At 49.1% G+C, this 17,536-nt stretch overlaps 2 protein-coding genes across 3 annotated transcripts; one reads left to right on the top strand and one right to left on the bottom strand.

Moving 5' to 3' along the window:
- Positions 1-1,776: 1,776 nt before the first annotated feature.
- LOC142767634 (uncharacterized) lies at positions 1,777-5,922 on the bottom strand. 2 transcript variants are annotated; one of them, XM_075869750.1, is made up of 2 exons: positions 3,108-5,922; positions 1,777-2,303 (listed from the first exon to the last, which is right to left on the bottom strand). In XM_075869750.1, exons 1-2 carry the CDS (start codon positions 5,780-5,782, stop codon positions 1,922-1,924), a joined length of 3,057 nt encoding a protein of 1,018 aa, XP_075725865.1. In that variant the 5' UTR covers positions 5,783-5,922; the 3' UTR covers positions 1,777-1,921. The 2 variants fall into 2 exon arrangements, with proteins under 2 accessions (XP_075725865.1, XP_075725866.1); XM_075869751.1 differs by having other exon boundaries at positions 1,777-3,238; positions 4,499-5,922.
- A 959-nt stretch (positions 5,923-6,881) lies between these two features.
- Positions 6,882-16,386, top strand: LOC142767873 (chitotriosidase-1-like). Its single transcript, XM_075870122.1, has 6 exons — positions 6,882-6,911; positions 7,680-7,912; positions 11,149-11,305; positions 12,815-13,063; positions 14,654-14,953; positions 15,971-16,386. The coding sequence occupies exons 1-6, from the start codon at positions 6,882-6,884 to the stop codon at positions 16,214-16,216; spliced, it is 1,215 nt and encodes a 404-aa protein (XP_075726237.1). The 3' UTR covers positions 16,217-16,386.
- The last annotated feature ends 1,150 nt before the right edge of the window (positions 16,387-17,536 follow it).

Genomic DNA, 17,536 nt, shown 5'->3' with positions numbered 1-17,536 from the left:
CTCGAAACAGTCGTTTGCTGCAAACAAAGTTACTTTTTCAACAACCACGCCAAATCACTTCGAAGCGGGCGTCCGAGAGCACCGCCATGTTGTACGTACACTATGTACACCTACGCTAATAGACAGTTATAGTTTAGCGTTAGCGTGATAGCGTAGGTTAGGGGAATGACGCTACCATGCAGAAAACGTTCGTTGTAGGCAGCGTCTTATAGTTTAGCGAAATAGCGCTTACGTTGTTTACGTGCCCCCAAGTGGGATGGTGGCGCCACCTATTCGCTAGCTAATAAGTTAAACAGTGAAAATGAAAATAAAACGAGAATGTTTGCCTATGCCACCACGCGAATCATTGTTAGAAGTTTATTTTTGTGATAATAAAAGTAAATAAATATGAACCACGTACAAAACACGAAAACATCTACGTTGCCGATTTGTTTACATTGATCTTGTAGTTAGGCTAGGGCCCCTTCTAGCCACCCTAGTTAGGCCTAGGCGCGTTCGAAATGGGAAGCTATCTCAAAAACCACGCCAACTTATCCGTAATACTCGGTCATCGAAGCTAACTGAAGGCAAGCGAAGCCACTTTGAACAGTCGTTTGCTGCGAACCAGGTGAATCTTTCAACAACTACGCCAAAAACACTTCGAAGCGGGCTTCCGAGAGCACCGCCATGTTTACGTACACTACGTGCACCTACGCTGCCTTAAATCTGAAAAATACCGCGCGTACGGTAAGTGGTACGCGTAACGTACGCATCTGCGCATGCGCACTTCGATTCCGGTATCACGGTACGCCTGGTATCACGGTAAGCCCAGTATACTATAACTCTCTAATATCGTGTGGTTTAATCTGAGAAACAGCGCGCGTACGGTAAGCGGTACGGGTACCGTACGTATCTGCGCGTGCACACTTCGATCCCGATATCACGGTACGCCCGGTATCTCGGTAAGCCTGGTATACTAGAGCTGCCTACTGTCGGCGCAAAATTTTTAGCCTAAGTTGTTTTTGTGACCACAAGGCCTAATATGGTACAGGGTTGCCTTGACTATCGTACTTGTTCTCGTCGCTCGCAGTGCTCGCCGCTGTGGCTTTACACCGGCGCCACGTGCGCCGCCATCGTAGTGGCCACATCGTTCCTGCTCGCGCCTTCGGCCGCCGACCACGCTGCGTCGTCGCCGTCGTCGGGACCGCTGCTCCGGCTGGACAGAGGCGTCCGCTCGAGGCTCGAGGACGACGAGCACGCTGCACAGTGGCGTGGTGCTCACGTTGGAGGGACGGCCACCAGTGTCGACAGTGAAATGCTGGAGCCACCGCTGGTTGGCGGGACAGACCCCTACTGCCAGGCGGAGCTCGTGCAGGTGCTCATTTCGACGTCATCTATCTATCTATCTATCTATCTATCTATCTATCTATCTATCTATCTATCTATCTATCTATCTATCTATCTATCTATCTATCTATCTATCTATCTATCTATCTATCTATCTATCTATCTATCTATCTATCTATCTATCTATCTATCTATCTATCTATCTATCTATCTATCTATCTATCTATCTATCTATCTATCTATCTATCTATCTATCTATCTATCTATCTATCTATCTATCTATCTATCTATCTATCTATCTGTCTGTCTGTCTGTCTGTCTGTCTGTCTGTCTGTCTGTCTGTCTGTCTGTCTGTCTGTCTATCTATCTATCTATCTATCTTTCTATCTATCTATCTGTTACGTTCTACCGGCCATAGGCCGGCCGCGGTGACAAGGAAATCAGTCGATGTGGCAGTGCAAACCAACCGCCTTTATTTCGAGCTCGGAAATATATATAGGAAAGCAAGAGGAGAGAAAGAAGGAAAGTTTTACAATGACGCATGCGCCGAGGGGCGTCATTTGGCCGGACTTGTTATCTGCAGCATTCCTTCCCCCTAGGAGCCGTAGCGTTCCACGGGCTTTCTGATTCTTGTGGACCGACGTAACTCGGGGACAGGGCTTTCGGAAAGGTCATCCGCTTCGCATTTCGGAGCATCCTGGGTGGTTCGGTGTTGTCCCTCGGGTGGCGGTTCTTCTGGAGTCGCTGTTTCTCGGCTTGCACCTGTGTCGGATGAACGTTTTCGCACCTGGTCGACATGACGTCGAACGACGCCGTCTTCCGTTGCTACAGTGACGAGACGTGCCCCACTCGTCGATTTCACTTTGCCTGGCGTCCACTTGTCCCCAACACCGTAGTTGCGCACATAGACGGCATCTCCAGGAGCGAAGTACCAACTCGCAGACTCAGCACCTGGATTCTTCGGCAATTCGTGGTTCCTGGGAGAAAAGCAAATATCCAGTCTAGTACGCAAACGGTAACCCAAAAGTAGCTCAGACGGCGAAACCCCTGAAGCTTGTGGCGAATTCCTATAGTTACAAAGAATTCTTGACAGAGCCGTTGACAGTTCTACTCCGGGCATTCTCTTCAACCCATCCTTAAGGGTTCGCACGGCGCGTTCTGCGAGCCCATTGCTTTGAGGGTGGTAAGGAGGGGTACGAATGTGCTCGATTCCATTTTTCTGCACAAATTGAGCAAATTCTGCCCCTGTAAAAGGCGTACCGTTGTCGGTAACTATGGTGCGCGGTAATCCAAAACGGCTGAACAAGGTTCGCATAGAATCCACCGTTGCATTAGCGGTTGCTCGCGATACTGGAATGGCTTCTATCCAATTGCTGTGTGCATCCACGATTACCAACAGCATTTTGTTGGAAATAGGTCCTGCGTAATCTGCGTGCAACCGCGACCACCTCTCACGCGAAATTGGCCAACTGACGCGGTTCCGTTCCGGGGGCATAGGCAAAGCTTGCACACAATTTTTGCAGTCTGAAGCGGCCCTCTGGATGTCTTGATCCAGACCGGGCCACCAAAAGCTAACCCTTGCCCTTGTCTTCATGGTGGACGCTCCCTGATGCGATTCGTGCAACAATTTCAATAGCTTCTCACGCGCCGTTCTTGGTATCACTACCCGATGGCCCCAGAATAACATGCCCTTCTCGACAGACAACTCATGTCGCCTTTTCCAGTATTCGACCATTTCTCTGCTGTCACCCGCGACGGAAGGCCATCCTTCAGTCACGTACCTACATACTTCTTGTAAAACGGCGTCCGCTTCTGTGAGTGCTTGAAGTTCTTTGTGCGAAACCGCGGGCTCGTCCAGCTGGTCAATGAGAAGCACCATTTCCGTGAGGTTTTCCGTTTCTGCTTCCGGCTCCTGCAAGGATTGTGGTAAGCGGCTTAGGGCATCAGAGATTAACATCTGACTGCCGGGTTTACAAATAAGCTTGTATTTATACGCGCCGAGCAAAAGCGCCCATCGCTGAATGCGTGCGGCAGCCATAACAGAAGTCTGACGGTCCGGTCTCAGTAGCCCCAGCAAAGGACGGTGATCTGTTACTAACGTGAACTCCCGACCCAAGAGGTAATCGCGGAACCGTGTCACGCCAAACACTAAGGCTAAAGCTTCTCGCTCGATTTGAGAGTACTTCATTTCAGCTGAGGTGAGCGTTCGTGACCGGAACCCAATTGGCCTGTCTTCGCCATTTATACGGTGAAACAGGGTAGCACCGACACCGTAAGGGGAAGCGTCGCATTCCAGCAGCAACTCCAGCTGCGGATCAAAATACGTTAGCACTGGGGCCGAACACAAAGCGCTCTTTGCCTTCTGAAATGCCGAGTTTTCTTTCGTGTGCCAAACCCATTTTGCGCCTTTTTCAAGAAGCTTATACAAAGGTGCAAGCACAGTGGAAAGATTTGGCAGAAACTTATTGTAAAAAGTGACCATTCCTAAAAAGGATCGCAACTCAGCAACATTTCGTGGCAACGGGGCCAGTCTGATTGCGTCGACGTTCTTTTCGAGCGGATGTAGTCCCTCGGTATCAATACGATGTCCCAGATACGTCACCGACGATTCACAAAACCTGCACTTTTCTGCACGAAGCTTGATGCCGTACTCGCGGAATCGCTGCAACACTGCTTCCAGATTAGCATTTTCATTGTTGTTGCTCTCGGCTATCAGCACATCATCCAGATATGCCTGTGTCCCTGGCAGCCCTTGTAGCACCGATTCAATCTTCCGTTGGAATATCGCAGGAGCTGACGCGATGCCAAACGGCAATCTATTGTAGCAGAACAGCCCCTTCGGTGTATTTATCACTGCTAGTTTCCGCGAGTCTTCATCTAGCTCGACCTGGTTGTATGCATCGCGAAGGTCCAATATACTGAATTTCTTCCCTCCACGTAAATTTGCAAATATGTCGTCTATGACAGGCAATGGGTACTGCTCAACCTCGCACACTGGGTTTAAAGTCACCTTGAAATCACCGCATATGCGCACCGTTCCGTCCTTCTTCAAAACTGGAACAATGGGCGTCGCCCATTCGGAATGAGGAACTGGAGAGATTATGCCAGCGGATACTAATCTGTCAAGCTCCTTTGACACTTTATCGCGAAGTGCAAAAGGAATTTTTCTTGCCTTGAAAAACTTGGGGGTTGATCCGGTCTTGATATGCAGTCGGGCCGGCGGACCTTTCATGAGACCAGTGCCCTCAGTGAAAAGGTCAGCGTTTTTCTGGAGCAGCTTCGGAATGACCTCCTGGGCTTGGCTTGACCTTGAAGGCTGCGGATACACGTTGAGAACCTGGATACATTCGTCGGTTAATTTTTTCAGCAGATCCCGACCGCAAAGACTGGGCCCCTCGCAGTCTAAAACAGTCAAGGTACATTGCACTGTTGTACCTTCGTAGGAAACCGGCATTGTTATTGCGCCGAGAAGCGGAAGTCTGCCCAGATAGCATGAAAGCTGTAGTTCTGACTTCTGTAGCTGCGGCCACTGATGACAGTACGTCTCGTAGATGCTCTTAGGAATGACGCAAACAGGCGAGCCCGTATCGATGTCCATCGTTACTTGAATGCCGTTCCACGCGAATTCCTTTCTTATAGGGGGTATGAGCGAGCGCTTAGTGGTCAACGACCAAATCTGCGACGCACTGTTATCACTGTCTTCCGTTTCTGTCGCCTGTGCTGTCACTGCTAGCATTCTGCTTGTTTTGTCGTTCACCGCGCACATTCTGGCTAAATGCCCTCGCCGTGTACATTTGAAGCATCTGCGCTGGATTAGGCGACAAGCATTGGTTCTGTGACCCTGCTTTCCACAACAATTGCATTGTTGTACGCCCGCCGTCTTCGCGCGCGACTCATATTGAGCACTCAACTTGAGCAAACTCGCTTGCTCTTTGTCCGAAGTAATACCTTGCGAATCGCGTTCGGCGCTTTCTGCGGCCAGGGCCAGGGCCTCGGCTTCTTGAAGATTAAGGTCTTTCTTTGCTAGCAGCTGCTTTTGCAAATTCTTGGACCTGACTCCACACACAATACGGTCCCTTATCATTCTGTCCAGCATCGTCGAAAAGTTGCAATTCTGGGCCATCTGTCGAATTGCCACAATAAATGCATGCACAGACTCCCCTTCTTGCTGGCAGCGATGGAAGAATTTGAAACTTTCTGAAATTTCATTCGGCACTGGGTCGTAGTAGCTGTTTAACGTCTGCACAACTTCCGCGTAGGTCAGAGCATTAGGTTTCTTCGGCGCTACTTTCCCGTTCAAGATTTCAATTGTCTTTGTTCCAAGCGCGGCTACCAGCAGGGCCCTCTTCTTAGCATCGTCCTTCACATCATTAGCTTCAAAGTAAGCCTCCACCTTTACCAAGTACGCCTGCCACTTATCTTTTGCGTCTTCGAATTCCGGTAGCTGGTGTGCCATGGCTGGTGGGTTCGTTCTGCAGGCCGTCGCTTGTGGGCATATGCTGGCCTTCTTGCTGCTGTAGAATTCTCGTCGCCACTGTTACGTTCTACCGGCCATAGGCCGGCCGCGGTGACAAGGAAATCAGTCGATGTGGCAGTGCAAACCAACCGCCTTTATTTCGAGCTCGGAAATATATATAGGAAAGCAAGAGGAGAGAAAGAAGGAAAGTTTTACAATGACGCATGCGCCGAGGGGCGTCATTTGGCCGGACTTGTTATCTGCAGCACTATCCATCTATCTATCTATCTATCTATCTATCTATCTATCTATCTATCTATCTATCTATCTATCTATCTATCTATCTATCTATCTATCTATCTATCTATCTATCTGTTCTTCACACGCACATAACACTTACGACGCGCCAAGTAATGGTATCATCGCTTGGACTTTATTGGAACCTCACGGCGAAACCGACACCAACGGCAAAAATGAGTCTGCAGTGTCCACATATTCGCTATCGAAATACAAGTGCGTTGCACCTGCTAGACCAAAATCTTATTAAGTGGAAACGTATCAATGAGGTTCCGCTGAACTACTATATAAAGTACTACAAAGACACCATAACGGGCACGTGGTTGTTATGGTTTCGAAAGCCTGTCTCATGGAACGCAAAATGTAACCGTCGGTGGCCTCAGCGGTGGCGACGTCAACACCACTGATACAAAAATCAATCGCCGAGTGATGACTTCATCGTCACGTCACGGGCCACCGTAATTTTGTGATATCGTCGCGACGTCACACGAAGATGTAGGATAATCTGATGACGTCTTCGCTTGATCAACGCTGGGACGATCATGGAGGGATTGAAAAAAAACCTCGTGAGGCGCAGAAAGTTTTCAGGTGGCAGCGCAATCGACTCGGAAGAAAAGAAATGGCTTTCGACTTTTGGTTGTCTTAGGCGAAAGCGCATAAGGGACTGCCTAACTTTTGTTGTCACGTGTTTCGTGCTGAGCTTTGTTATTCGTATATAAAGAAAAAAAAGTGGCCGCTTACATGCGTGTTTCACTCCAAATCTCGTCGAAAGGCGTTAGTCTTCTTTGCCTTGCCTCAGACCATGGCCTTCAAGATTAGCCGGCGGCGCACCGTAACTACGGCAGTCCCAATCCAGCGCATTTACCCGCGGTGAAGTGTAATTTTGTCGCCACCCGAAGGCGCTGCGAGAAGGCGATCCTTCGCCATGAGTTTAGCGGCGCTCGTATGCCAAGCACAGCGTGCGATTTCAGTCGGACCATCGGCCGTGTTGTACGTTGTTACCTATCCCAGATACGTTATACGCGCGCAGTCAAGGTGCATCTTCTTGCTACAGCCGCCGGCTTATCTCGGAGGCCACGCTCAGACAGCGTCCAGGCTATGTTGAATCAGCCACATGTGGCTGGCATTAATCAAATAGAGGAGGCGCTGCAAGAGATATGAACGTCATCTGGCGGTGGCGTCGAGCAACAGGAACTTATGCAGAACCCAGGGCCACAGCCAGGTGGCAGCACTATATCGCCAGCAGACTGCTTTTCGTGCAAAGCGTTGCATTTTCTGCGCGCAACGTAAGAAACACTAGGGTCATTAATATTACGCATGTATGTTTTTTTTCTAGTAAACGAAGACACTACCTATAATACCTACGTATTGACGTAGCGCTTCAGATAAGCATAAAATTTGCTTTTTGATCGACAGTGTTTACAAGTAATAACGCAGCCACCAGTTCAAGGTGGTAGGGTGTTAGCAAATGCTTGAACTTTGGCCAGGTATCTGAATCGTGTGACAAACAGACGCCAAAATTTCTGTGTTCAAGTATCTTAAGAAGTCTTTAATAAAGAAAACGCGGGCTGTTAACTTATGCTCAATTACCGACTCGTAGGAGCGTGAAGATTCGTGGAACGCGAGCGAGCTGGAGTTCCTCGCTCCGCGCCTGGTGCGCAACGGTTCACGTGCTGTGCTCTGCTTTTACGACCGGCGTGCCCACCGGTTACCGCCGCCTTACGCCTACTTCCCACGGCAGATGGCGCTGCGATACTGCACGCACGCCGTATACCATGCACCCTTCGCGCTTCACGACGACCGGCTGGCGTACCGGAACCCGGGATTCGACAGGTGTGCCTTTTGACTGCCGTGTAATACGATTGTGAGTGGAGCTAGCTTATATGAACTTGAAAATCTGAAGTTGGGAGGTCAACTTAAAAGAGAAGCAATGAAAAGAAAATTGTGCATTTTGTGGCATTCCCGCCGCGGTGGTCTAGTGGCTAAGGTACTCGGCTGCTAACCCGCAGGTCGCGGGATCAAATCCAGGCTGCGGCAGCTGCATTTCCAATGCAGGCGGAAACGTTGTAGGCCGTGTGCTCAGATTTGGGTGCACGTTAAAGAACCCCAGGTGGTCGAAATTTCCAGAGCCCTCCACTACGGCGTCTCTTATGGTGGGTTTGGGACGTTAAACCCCACATATCATCCTCATCATTTTGTGGCATTGTTGCATACCTTTTCTGTCTCTACCGGTAACATGTACAGCATGTTGTTTTTTGGCTGCAACTATACCCTGGGCAACAATTTGCGTGAAATTTTAGGAACATGATCTCTGCGCATATCCGCAAAGCTAGCTTATCTCCAAAGCTGGTAAGCACTGCCATGAAATCACCCTTGCTCACCTAAGCTGCTTCTCGCACTGTTGATGGTGCTTTCGTTATTGCGAAATTGTAACCGTTTCGATGCTCAGCGCCCTTTCGCCAAAGTTGAAGGGTCAATGCGTTCTCAGGCATAGGCGTGCGCATTAAGGTGGAAAGGGGATATCAAGTATGCCCCTTTCCCTTAAATTGACCGACAACTGACTCTTTTAGGGGCGAAGCTCCTTAAGGCGTGAGCTGTGCGTCCCCTGTATGTAGCCACCTCTCGTTTAGTTTTTGCAGTGTTCACTAGATGGTGGTACTTGTAGCTGAGGATAAAAAGACGCAAGATGTTATAAACTAGACGGCGGTACCTGTAGTTGATGGTGAAAGATGCGAGATGTTATAAAATAGGAATGATGTCACATATGGCGCGTGTCATTGGCGGAAGGCAATGATTCGATTAAGTGCGGTGACGTGCGCTAGGGGGAGCATTTTAATGAATAGAGTGGGTAAAATTTAGGAAGGATTCATGGTTTACCTCCAGAGCTTCGCCCACTCATCATAATTCACTTCGTGGATATGGCGGCACTTTTTTTTTATCCTGTATTTTCCTGCGTGACAGAAACCTTACCCTTCGTAGTGATCATAGCTGCAGTAGTTAATCCCAAGAGCTCGTAGTCATTTTATAAGCAGTATTTTTCGATCTGAAAGGCTCAGATCATGGCGGTGCCTTTTCATCCGGCAACGCTGAGTATTGATAGCGATGCCAGTAGCCTTTCTGGTGGCTTATGCATGTTGTCGTTGTTCTTATTTCGCAGGATTTCCTGGAACTATGCCTAACCACGTTTATTCTGCGCTTTACAACTGTTTTTGAAAATAGCAAGCCGTTACAATGAGGCGGTGTGGCTCTATAGAGCTCCCCTGCATTTGTACCGCGTCGCCAAGCCAAGTAATCAAAAACAGAACTGCGCATATGTCACGCAAAGGCAGCGCCACTTTAATGCGTACTACTAACGCAAGCTTATATGTATGCTTTTCTGAAGTATTCTATTAGGCTATAAGGAATCAAAGAATAGTTTAGTACTAATCAATAAATTCTTGGCCATGTACATTAACGCAGGGTCACGTTACAGGACATTCATGATAGCTCATTTTTTTGCCACCAGAGACGCCACAGGTCATTTTTCGCGATTTTCAATGAAGAAATGAAAATAAAAATCCACTTCTGACGAGAAAAAAAAGGTTGGTTTGAGTCACTATAAGGGACAATCTTTCGATCTGTGCAGTCATCTCATTTCATGTTGTGGGCAGTTGTCGGTCTCTTTAATCTGTCAGACCTGCCCCGTCGTTGAATAAAGTGCAATATGTTATCAGTATGCAGGTTTTGGTAATAATGGCGACCGTGGAATGCCGATGTAAATTACCACATTCAGAAAACTGTCTGCTTCACGCTTCGGAAAAGCCTGAAATTGTAGTCTGGTTGCTGTGAGAAGCCATTCATCGCTTCCGTTTGATTTTTGTATTGGTTGCGATGCATATATGTGTTTTTGAACTCTACCAAACAGTTGAATGACGTGGGTGGGGGGGGGGGGGGGAGGTGGTGTCGAATCTTGAGACACCCCTAATGTAGAACTCTGCGCACAAACTGTGTTCCCACGCCCCCCCCCCCCCCCCCCATTCTATCAGCTTGTAGGCGTATTGGCCAGATGTCACGGACTCGTGACGTCGATGAAGGCAGATGTCGCTGTGTCCTAGATGAAGTTCTTTATTTGACCGAACCTGTGTCCAGGAAAGTGAAACTTCAGACTAAAACGAACAACGCACGCTGTGCACGGATACACTGATAGCGGCGAATGCAGCGTCGGGCGTTAAATCTGGTCGCCGTAAGAACGCGCCGTTTTATATAGTACATCACTCATCGAATTTTCAAGTCTTATCACTGGTCGTCGAGCAAGATCTAGAATAATCTCGAGTGTTCACGCCTAGCGCGCAATCTTAAAACGATTCGCTGCAATCGTCAAGTTTCTCGAACACTCATGGTGCGCAGTTTGTGTTGAGCATTCCTGACAGTTTTTGTACAGTCGCGTGCGATAGCAAGGATTGCCCCACAGTGGTGGTCTAGTGGCTAAGGTATTCGGCTGCTGACCCGCAGGTCGCAGGCTCGAATCCCGGGTGCTGCGGCTGCGTTTCCGATGGAGGCGGAAAAGTTGTAGGCCCGTAAGCTCAGATTCGGGTGCACGTTAAGTAGCCCCAGGTGATCGAAATTTCCGGAGCCCTCCACTACGGCGTCTCTCATAACCATATGGTGGCTTTAGGACGTTACATATCAATCGATTAAACGAAGCAGTGTCGAGTACCAGCTTCAACACATCTTTCCCAGCAATTTTGTAAACACCTACTGAGATAAGAGTCCGCGAAGAATACAACTGATACACACGCAAGGAAGGCTCAAAATTGAGAGAAGGGATGTAGAGTTTGTTGTAGTGACGACTATTGTAGCAGATAACAGCCAATGAGGAAGTGAAGAAAGCGCGATCTTGATTTTCACAGTTGCGAGACATGCCGCTAGGCCCCTGCCTAACGTCTCGTCCCTGGGACGTTAGGCAGGTCGACCGTCGCGCGATAACCATCATATTGCGCTCGACTGTACAGCAAAATAAGTAAATAAATAAATAAAAATAAAAACGGGCGTGGCAGTATTCGTTACTTTTTTTGTTTGTTCGTTTGCAGGCAATTCGGCATGCCCGAGCTGGCCCGCGTTGCTCGTCTCCGAGGATACGGCACGCAGCTTCTCTTCACGGTGGGCGGCGAAGACACCGACAACGCGAACTGGTCGCGCCTCGCATCCGACGAAGTCCGCAGGGAAACGTTCGCCAAGGACCTCAAGGTGAGTACCTACCACACAGCTTCTCCCAATTACTAGCCCAGACTGAAATGATGGTTAGGATAGTCTTAACAATAGGGGATGAGTTAAAACATCAAAATTGGTATCAAGATTGGCGTTGCGCCTAAATATTCCCGGACAGTGGGTCAGAAATTGGAGACGTACCTTGATCCTTGACGTTGGTGTCTGGTAGTGACACTCGTGCTTAGGCACATTCGTGCATTTGTTGTATTTTCGTAGCGCTGCCGAAACAAATCTCGGAGTCGACGTAGAAAGAAATGTGTGGTCCAGATCTGCTCCGCCAGGTGCCACAACAACAATCAGCTGCTAAATATATTTTTTAAGTTCTTTTAGCCAAGCCCCCGCATCTCGTCCTCTCCACTCCAGTCTGTCGTCTCGAGTCTTTCTGGAGCGCCCCCGAACTATCGCATGGGACACGTTAGTGAACCATTTGTGTAGGATTCTAAGCGTAACCTACAAGCTTTACTGCTCCGTGAGAGCCCCGAAGCGTGCCCCCTGGGAGCCGAGGCGAACGCGTGCATTGAGGCCCCTGTTGCTCACAGGAAAAAAACAAAACAGTCTAGTGCTTTCAGTTTATTCGTTCAATTCATTTCCACTAATCATCTTAACAGTTAAATGGCTCTTATAACAAGTAACATATATGTATCCAACATAAATTTGAACCATCTATTTCATACTAGATTTATTACATTTTTTTCTGGATATTTGGAACATTTACAGTACTCGACCGCGAATGCCTGCGAAGAAAAAAATGTTCATGGTTGTCCATACACTTTTTTCTCCGTAAGTAGCGGCCCTCGGTATACGCCTCACGCATCGCGATGTGGGAACTCATGTGTGATCGGTATCCCCTAACCCTTCACGCTGCACAGAAAATGCATAGTGACAGAAGCTTTTTCACACGCTATAATTTCACAATAAAGAACTGCTTGTTCGTCATGTGATTAAAAGGGACAACTTTCCCCTCATTATTTTTCCGTACATAGCCTCCCTTCGTATACGGTTTACGCCTGTTTCACATGTGAGCGATTTTGTCCCACGAATGAAGCTGCAGTTGTTGCACGAGCCCAAAACAGGTTTTTAGAGCGCCTACCAGACGCTGTATACGATGAACATCAACAGAGTGTGAAAAATTCGCTCGCAACAGAACGTCTGACTAATCGTAAAGAAGTGACGCAGTGTGCACGTGACGGCAGGAGCGGAGTCGAGGAGCGGGTGTGCGCTCCGAGAGGAACTCGCTCCGACTTGGCGGTGGGAAGCACTGCCCATCAGCGCGGTCGACATCGCGCAAAAGCGACACACGTGAAACGAACTCGCGTCGACACGTCCTACTGTCGCTCATCGCCGCGACCGCCACCGCTCAGTCGCTCGCATGTGGAACGGGCTTTACGAATCGCGATGTGTGAACACACGTGTGCGAATCGCGATGTGTGAACGGTTGTGTGGACGCACGTGTGAACGGCTGTCCGCGGCACTTCTTGCGCTTCGCAGGAGACGCTGGTAACGCTTGGCTACGACGGTGTCAACCTTCACTGGTCTACCCCTGGCGGTCGGTGCGGCCGCGCCGGCGACGCTCACGCCCTCACGGACCTGGTGCGGCTGCTGCGAACGCGGCTGAGGCGACCGCTGGCACCCCGCGATTTCCTGCTCGTCGTGACCTTGCCACCGCAGGAGCACTTTGTCGAGGTGGCGTCACAGTTGGCGCCGCTAGCCAAGCTGACCGACTTCGTCGTGGTCCAGGTTCGAGACTTTGTTTCCACCCGATGGAATATGTTGTTTTTGGTCGCAGGGCGAACAGGAAAATCTGGGCAAAATTATCAACGATTTTAATACTTCCTCATACAAGTCCGTAGTTGTTCGTAAGAAAAGTTTGCTCTTTCGGTGAAATAAATAAATTAATTTTTATTATTATCCTTACATTTATGTCGCTCTTAACTAAACCCATGCTCCAATATTTTATTTATTCTATGTAACTCGGAACTGGAACCATTGCGTTTTCTTGTCTGAGTATTTATTGTTGTTTCATATGTTGCGAGTGAACGCTGGACTTCTGGATGGCGGGGGCAGAATGCTGGTATGCTCCTCAAAGAACATAAGTGCTAGCACCATGAAGTGGTTCTGACCTATCGATGAGATAAAATCATTGAAAGCTTCATGAGACGACATAGAAGCCTATAGTCATAAAAAAGAAGAATCTAATGAGATAGAATTATATTTAATGCTATGAGAAGGTTACAGCAGCTAACTCAATTAGTATGCGACCTGGTGAAGCTCAAGGAAACACGGGCGCTGCAGCAGCGAGCGAAGCGACCTTCGTACTGTGTATCGCTTCGAAGCGAATTGAGTGTGGATAAGACAGCTCTACAAAGATATGAGCCGTCTGTCGATCTTTCACAAAATAATGCCTCTTAGCTGATTTAAGTGAGCGTTGGCTGCTGAAACGTCGAAAGCCTCAAAGTTATCGCCCCCCTCCCCTTTTTTTTCTCATTCGATAAAACGTAGTCAAAACAAAACGAATCAGTTTGCTCCGCCTCCCTGCCATGTGAGGTACTCGCTTGTTGTTGGTGTATATACACCATTAACATTAATCTATGAGTTGGCACGCACATCTCCGAGCTGCTTCAGCGTGGCGTATGCGTGTTCACTATCAACTACGAGATGGCGCAAAGGGCCAAAGCACGCGCTTGGTACGCCCCCCCCCCCCTTTTTTTTTCTTTTCGACAGAGTGGGCCTGCCCACCTTCAGCTCTGCGCTTGACCTAACGGTTGTGGTCGACCGCGGTCGTGCGCCTATTTTTTTTATCGCAATACTTACGCTGCAGCCATGGACTGCTTGAATGTCACATGTCTCGCGGCACCGGCCGTTTTTGCTGAAGAAGTGAGCAGCTAGTCTTTCTTCGTGTGACGTCCCAATTTGTTTGCTATCACATTCATTCCTGCGCTCTTGCAGCGAAACTGACTTTTTTTTTATTTAAGCTGCGTTCAAGATGTCCAAGTCGTGATGTAATAGTGATGAGGGTTCGACTTCAACATCCAAAACATGCGACACGATTATGACAGGTGCGCGTCATAATGAGCTTCGAAAGTTTCGGTCTACTATTGTGCTTTAACGTGCACCTAAATCTAAGTAAATGGGCCTCTAGGATTTCGCTTCCACCAAAATACGTCGACTGCGGCCGGGATTCTATCCCACGACCTTCAAATCGGTAGTGGAGGACTATAACCACTCTACAGCTGAAATGGAAACTGCTGGTTAAGGGGTGATGTGAGTGCACGTATTGAATGCGAAAGTTCGTACCTTCTCGGCTCACACCGTCTTTGTTGCTCGCAGGCGCACTCCATGTACGGTCCATCTAGCCCGTGGCCTCGCTGCGCTAGCCCTTACGAAGCTGTCCAGGGGCCAAGCGTGCGCGCCCTTTTGGATTCCCTGGCGGCCCGGCTCTTCCACGGTCACTGGGGCAAGCTGTGCATCACTCACTCACTGGCAGCCGTCACGTACCGCCTAGCCGATTATGGCACGGCGGCTGTCGGCGCCATAGTCGGTGACATCAGCGAGGGCGACGGCGCCAGCGCCGGACCCGGCGAGCCGCAGTCCATCACTGGCACGCCGGGCAAGGCAGCCTACTTTGAGGTAAAGGTGGCCACGTGCAGGCGTGGGGCATTTTTCGCATCGGCAGCGGTTTCCTTTAACGCTCACTGTACCAACGATTGATAGGAAAGTAGAGGACGAGTGTATGGAGCGCTACTTCTGTAACGTCTGTGAAGCCGTTGGTGTCTGCCGACGATCTATTACGTAGAAGGAAACATCAACAACCCGCAGAGGCACGCGTATGGTGTGTCATGTCAGTGCACTATACAGACCAGATGGTCTATATTTCCGAAGCCCTCAGCTACGGCCTCCATCGTGATCATATCCAAAATATAGGACGTTGGATTTCGGATATTATTACACTTTATAGCTCTGGCGGCGCAGTAAACAATGGTTTTCGCAATTTAATGTGACTTGTCTATTTCAAGACGAATATTCCACTAAGAAGACGTGTCTATTCGTCGGCCAGTCTTTACATCTGAAGATTAGGCATCTTAGGGGGCGCCGAATCTTGTACGGCAGCTCCTCTCATTCAGACCTCTCTCGCTATTGTTTAATTTACAGGGTTATGGCCGCGCAAGAATTAGGACAACAATGGTTACCGAGGACCAATAAGTGCTGCATTTTCAGAAATGCCTACTTTTTAACTTTCACGTACACTTCATTCATTACGAAGCTCGCTTAGGGAAGAGGTGGCGAGTAGCTGCGATGATACTGCACCCCTCCCCCCCTTTTCTAATGGAGAACTCGTCGTACGCCAGTGCATGCACAAAGGACCCAACACGTGTGAATGACAGTGCAAAAACAACAATGCAAACAACAAATGCGCAAGCGCTCGTGTTGTGTCCTTTGTTGTGTCCATTAGCGCCTGTGTGGTGTCCTCCCGTCTGTTCCTTGTGTCACTTTGCGCCAAATATTGCCGAGGTAGCACGAGGTAGCACGCCCGAAGACAAAGTCTTGCCGGCGTCGATGAAGAACACACTTACGTCGGAACTCGCAAGACCTTTGTGCTTCTTGAATACCTGGACGCGACGTGCCTCCATCTGGGTGCACACGCAGGTGTGCGGCTGGACAAGGCAGCGTTCGCGCAGCCGCGAGTGCAGCATGCTACGCAGCGGCTCCACGGTGGCCGCCCTTGAAGGACCCGAAGCGCTGCGCCACAAGCTGGCTCGCATGGCGCTCGACGGTCACGGCCGCCTGTGCCTGGCCGCGCTGGACACTCACCTGGACGATCCGCTGGGCGCGTGCGGGGGCGCCATGAGTCCGCTGCTGAAACGTCTCTACGAGGACCCGCTCGAGACGTAGTGTAGACGTCCCTTCTTCGGGACGTCCAAAAGACGGCGCCTCGATCAATATCTCTTTAGTTTCATCATCCTTGTAGAAAAGCGACACCCATAGTGTCGCTTTTCTTTATTTGTGATTTTTATCTCGCTATGACGTTTGTTACGTCATTATTGTACGTATGGTGAGCAATACATTGTGACGTCCCTTGTGGCTAACCATGTTGTCACTAATTACCCACATAAGCTCATGTTCCCCCACAGTCCAGTGGAGCTTATTGAGAGAGAGAGAAAAGCTTATCGAAGGTATCAAGAAAACAAAGCAAGCATGTCTGTCACATACAAACACATTCAATTTCTGTATGCGTATGCGTACTTGTGGTGCACAAAAGCCTCGAAAATGCCACATTTTTCGTCATCCTGTGACTCCATTCTACCGTGTCCCTACTCACTTGCCGCCACCCCATGACGCGAGTTTTAGAAGATTGAAAAGAAAAGGAACGGACATATACAGTTCTTTTTAGACTAGCTGGATAACGGGATGACCAACACTTCGCTAGCCGTGGATAAGTGCCTAAGGCAAGATCTAAAAGCCTACGTAAGGGAACCCCCCCCCCCCCCACGTGGCAGCTCTAATGGGGCCTCAGCCCCCCGTTACTCTCCGCCTATAATGCGAATGATTTTCAATTTCCCACTGAAAACACAACTGCGGATGCTGCCGGCCTATGAAGTACGCCATTGGGCGCTTCAAGGCAGTACCGTGAAAAGCCACAGGTTGCGCTTTCGTTTCATACGCTTTCCTATATATACATAGGATTCCACTTGCTGTGTTTCCTGATGTGATTCACGTGGTAACTTTATTAAGTAAAAAGCGTGCTTGTCGTTCCTGATACGTTGTGATGTGCGTATTTTATTTCTTCCGAATACCTACTGATGTGGTAGCTTTCTCAAAATAAAGTGGCCCCTAAGTAATACGACTCGAATGAGAAAGTACCTATTATCTTGTTTAGTCAATAGTGTGGTTTGTGCGGTTTCAACTATACGTACGTTACTCTTATGTTGAGAACGCTTGCAAGTGGTGTCTTGGGGGAGGAACGACGCCAATCTGTCCCCGCCGAAGCCCTTGGTTTAGTACCAGTGAGTTGCTGCTGTCAGCGGGGCCCTCCTTGCAAGAGGGGCACCGCACCTGCAACTTCGTTTCATGAAAGTTTGTTATTAACCCGAGGGAAAAATCCCAGATGCGTACACATTCATTGTTAGGGGCGAGGCTACTCAAAATCGAGGCGTGTCTTTTGCCGGTGTTAGAGTTGCGCGATGGCGATGGTGATACGGCTGATGACGATGC

This window comes from Rhipicephalus microplus, chromosome 7, assembly GCF_043290135.1.
Source record: "Rhipicephalus microplus isolate Deutch F79 chromosome 7, USDA_Rmic, whole genome shotgun sequence".
Taxonomy (NCBI): domain Eukaryota; kingdom Metazoa; phylum Arthropoda; class Arachnida; order Ixodida; family Ixodidae; genus Rhipicephalus; species Rhipicephalus microplus.
The sequence above is the reverse complement of the archived record's forward strand: the minus strand, read 5'-3'. Positions and strand labels throughout refer to the sequence as shown.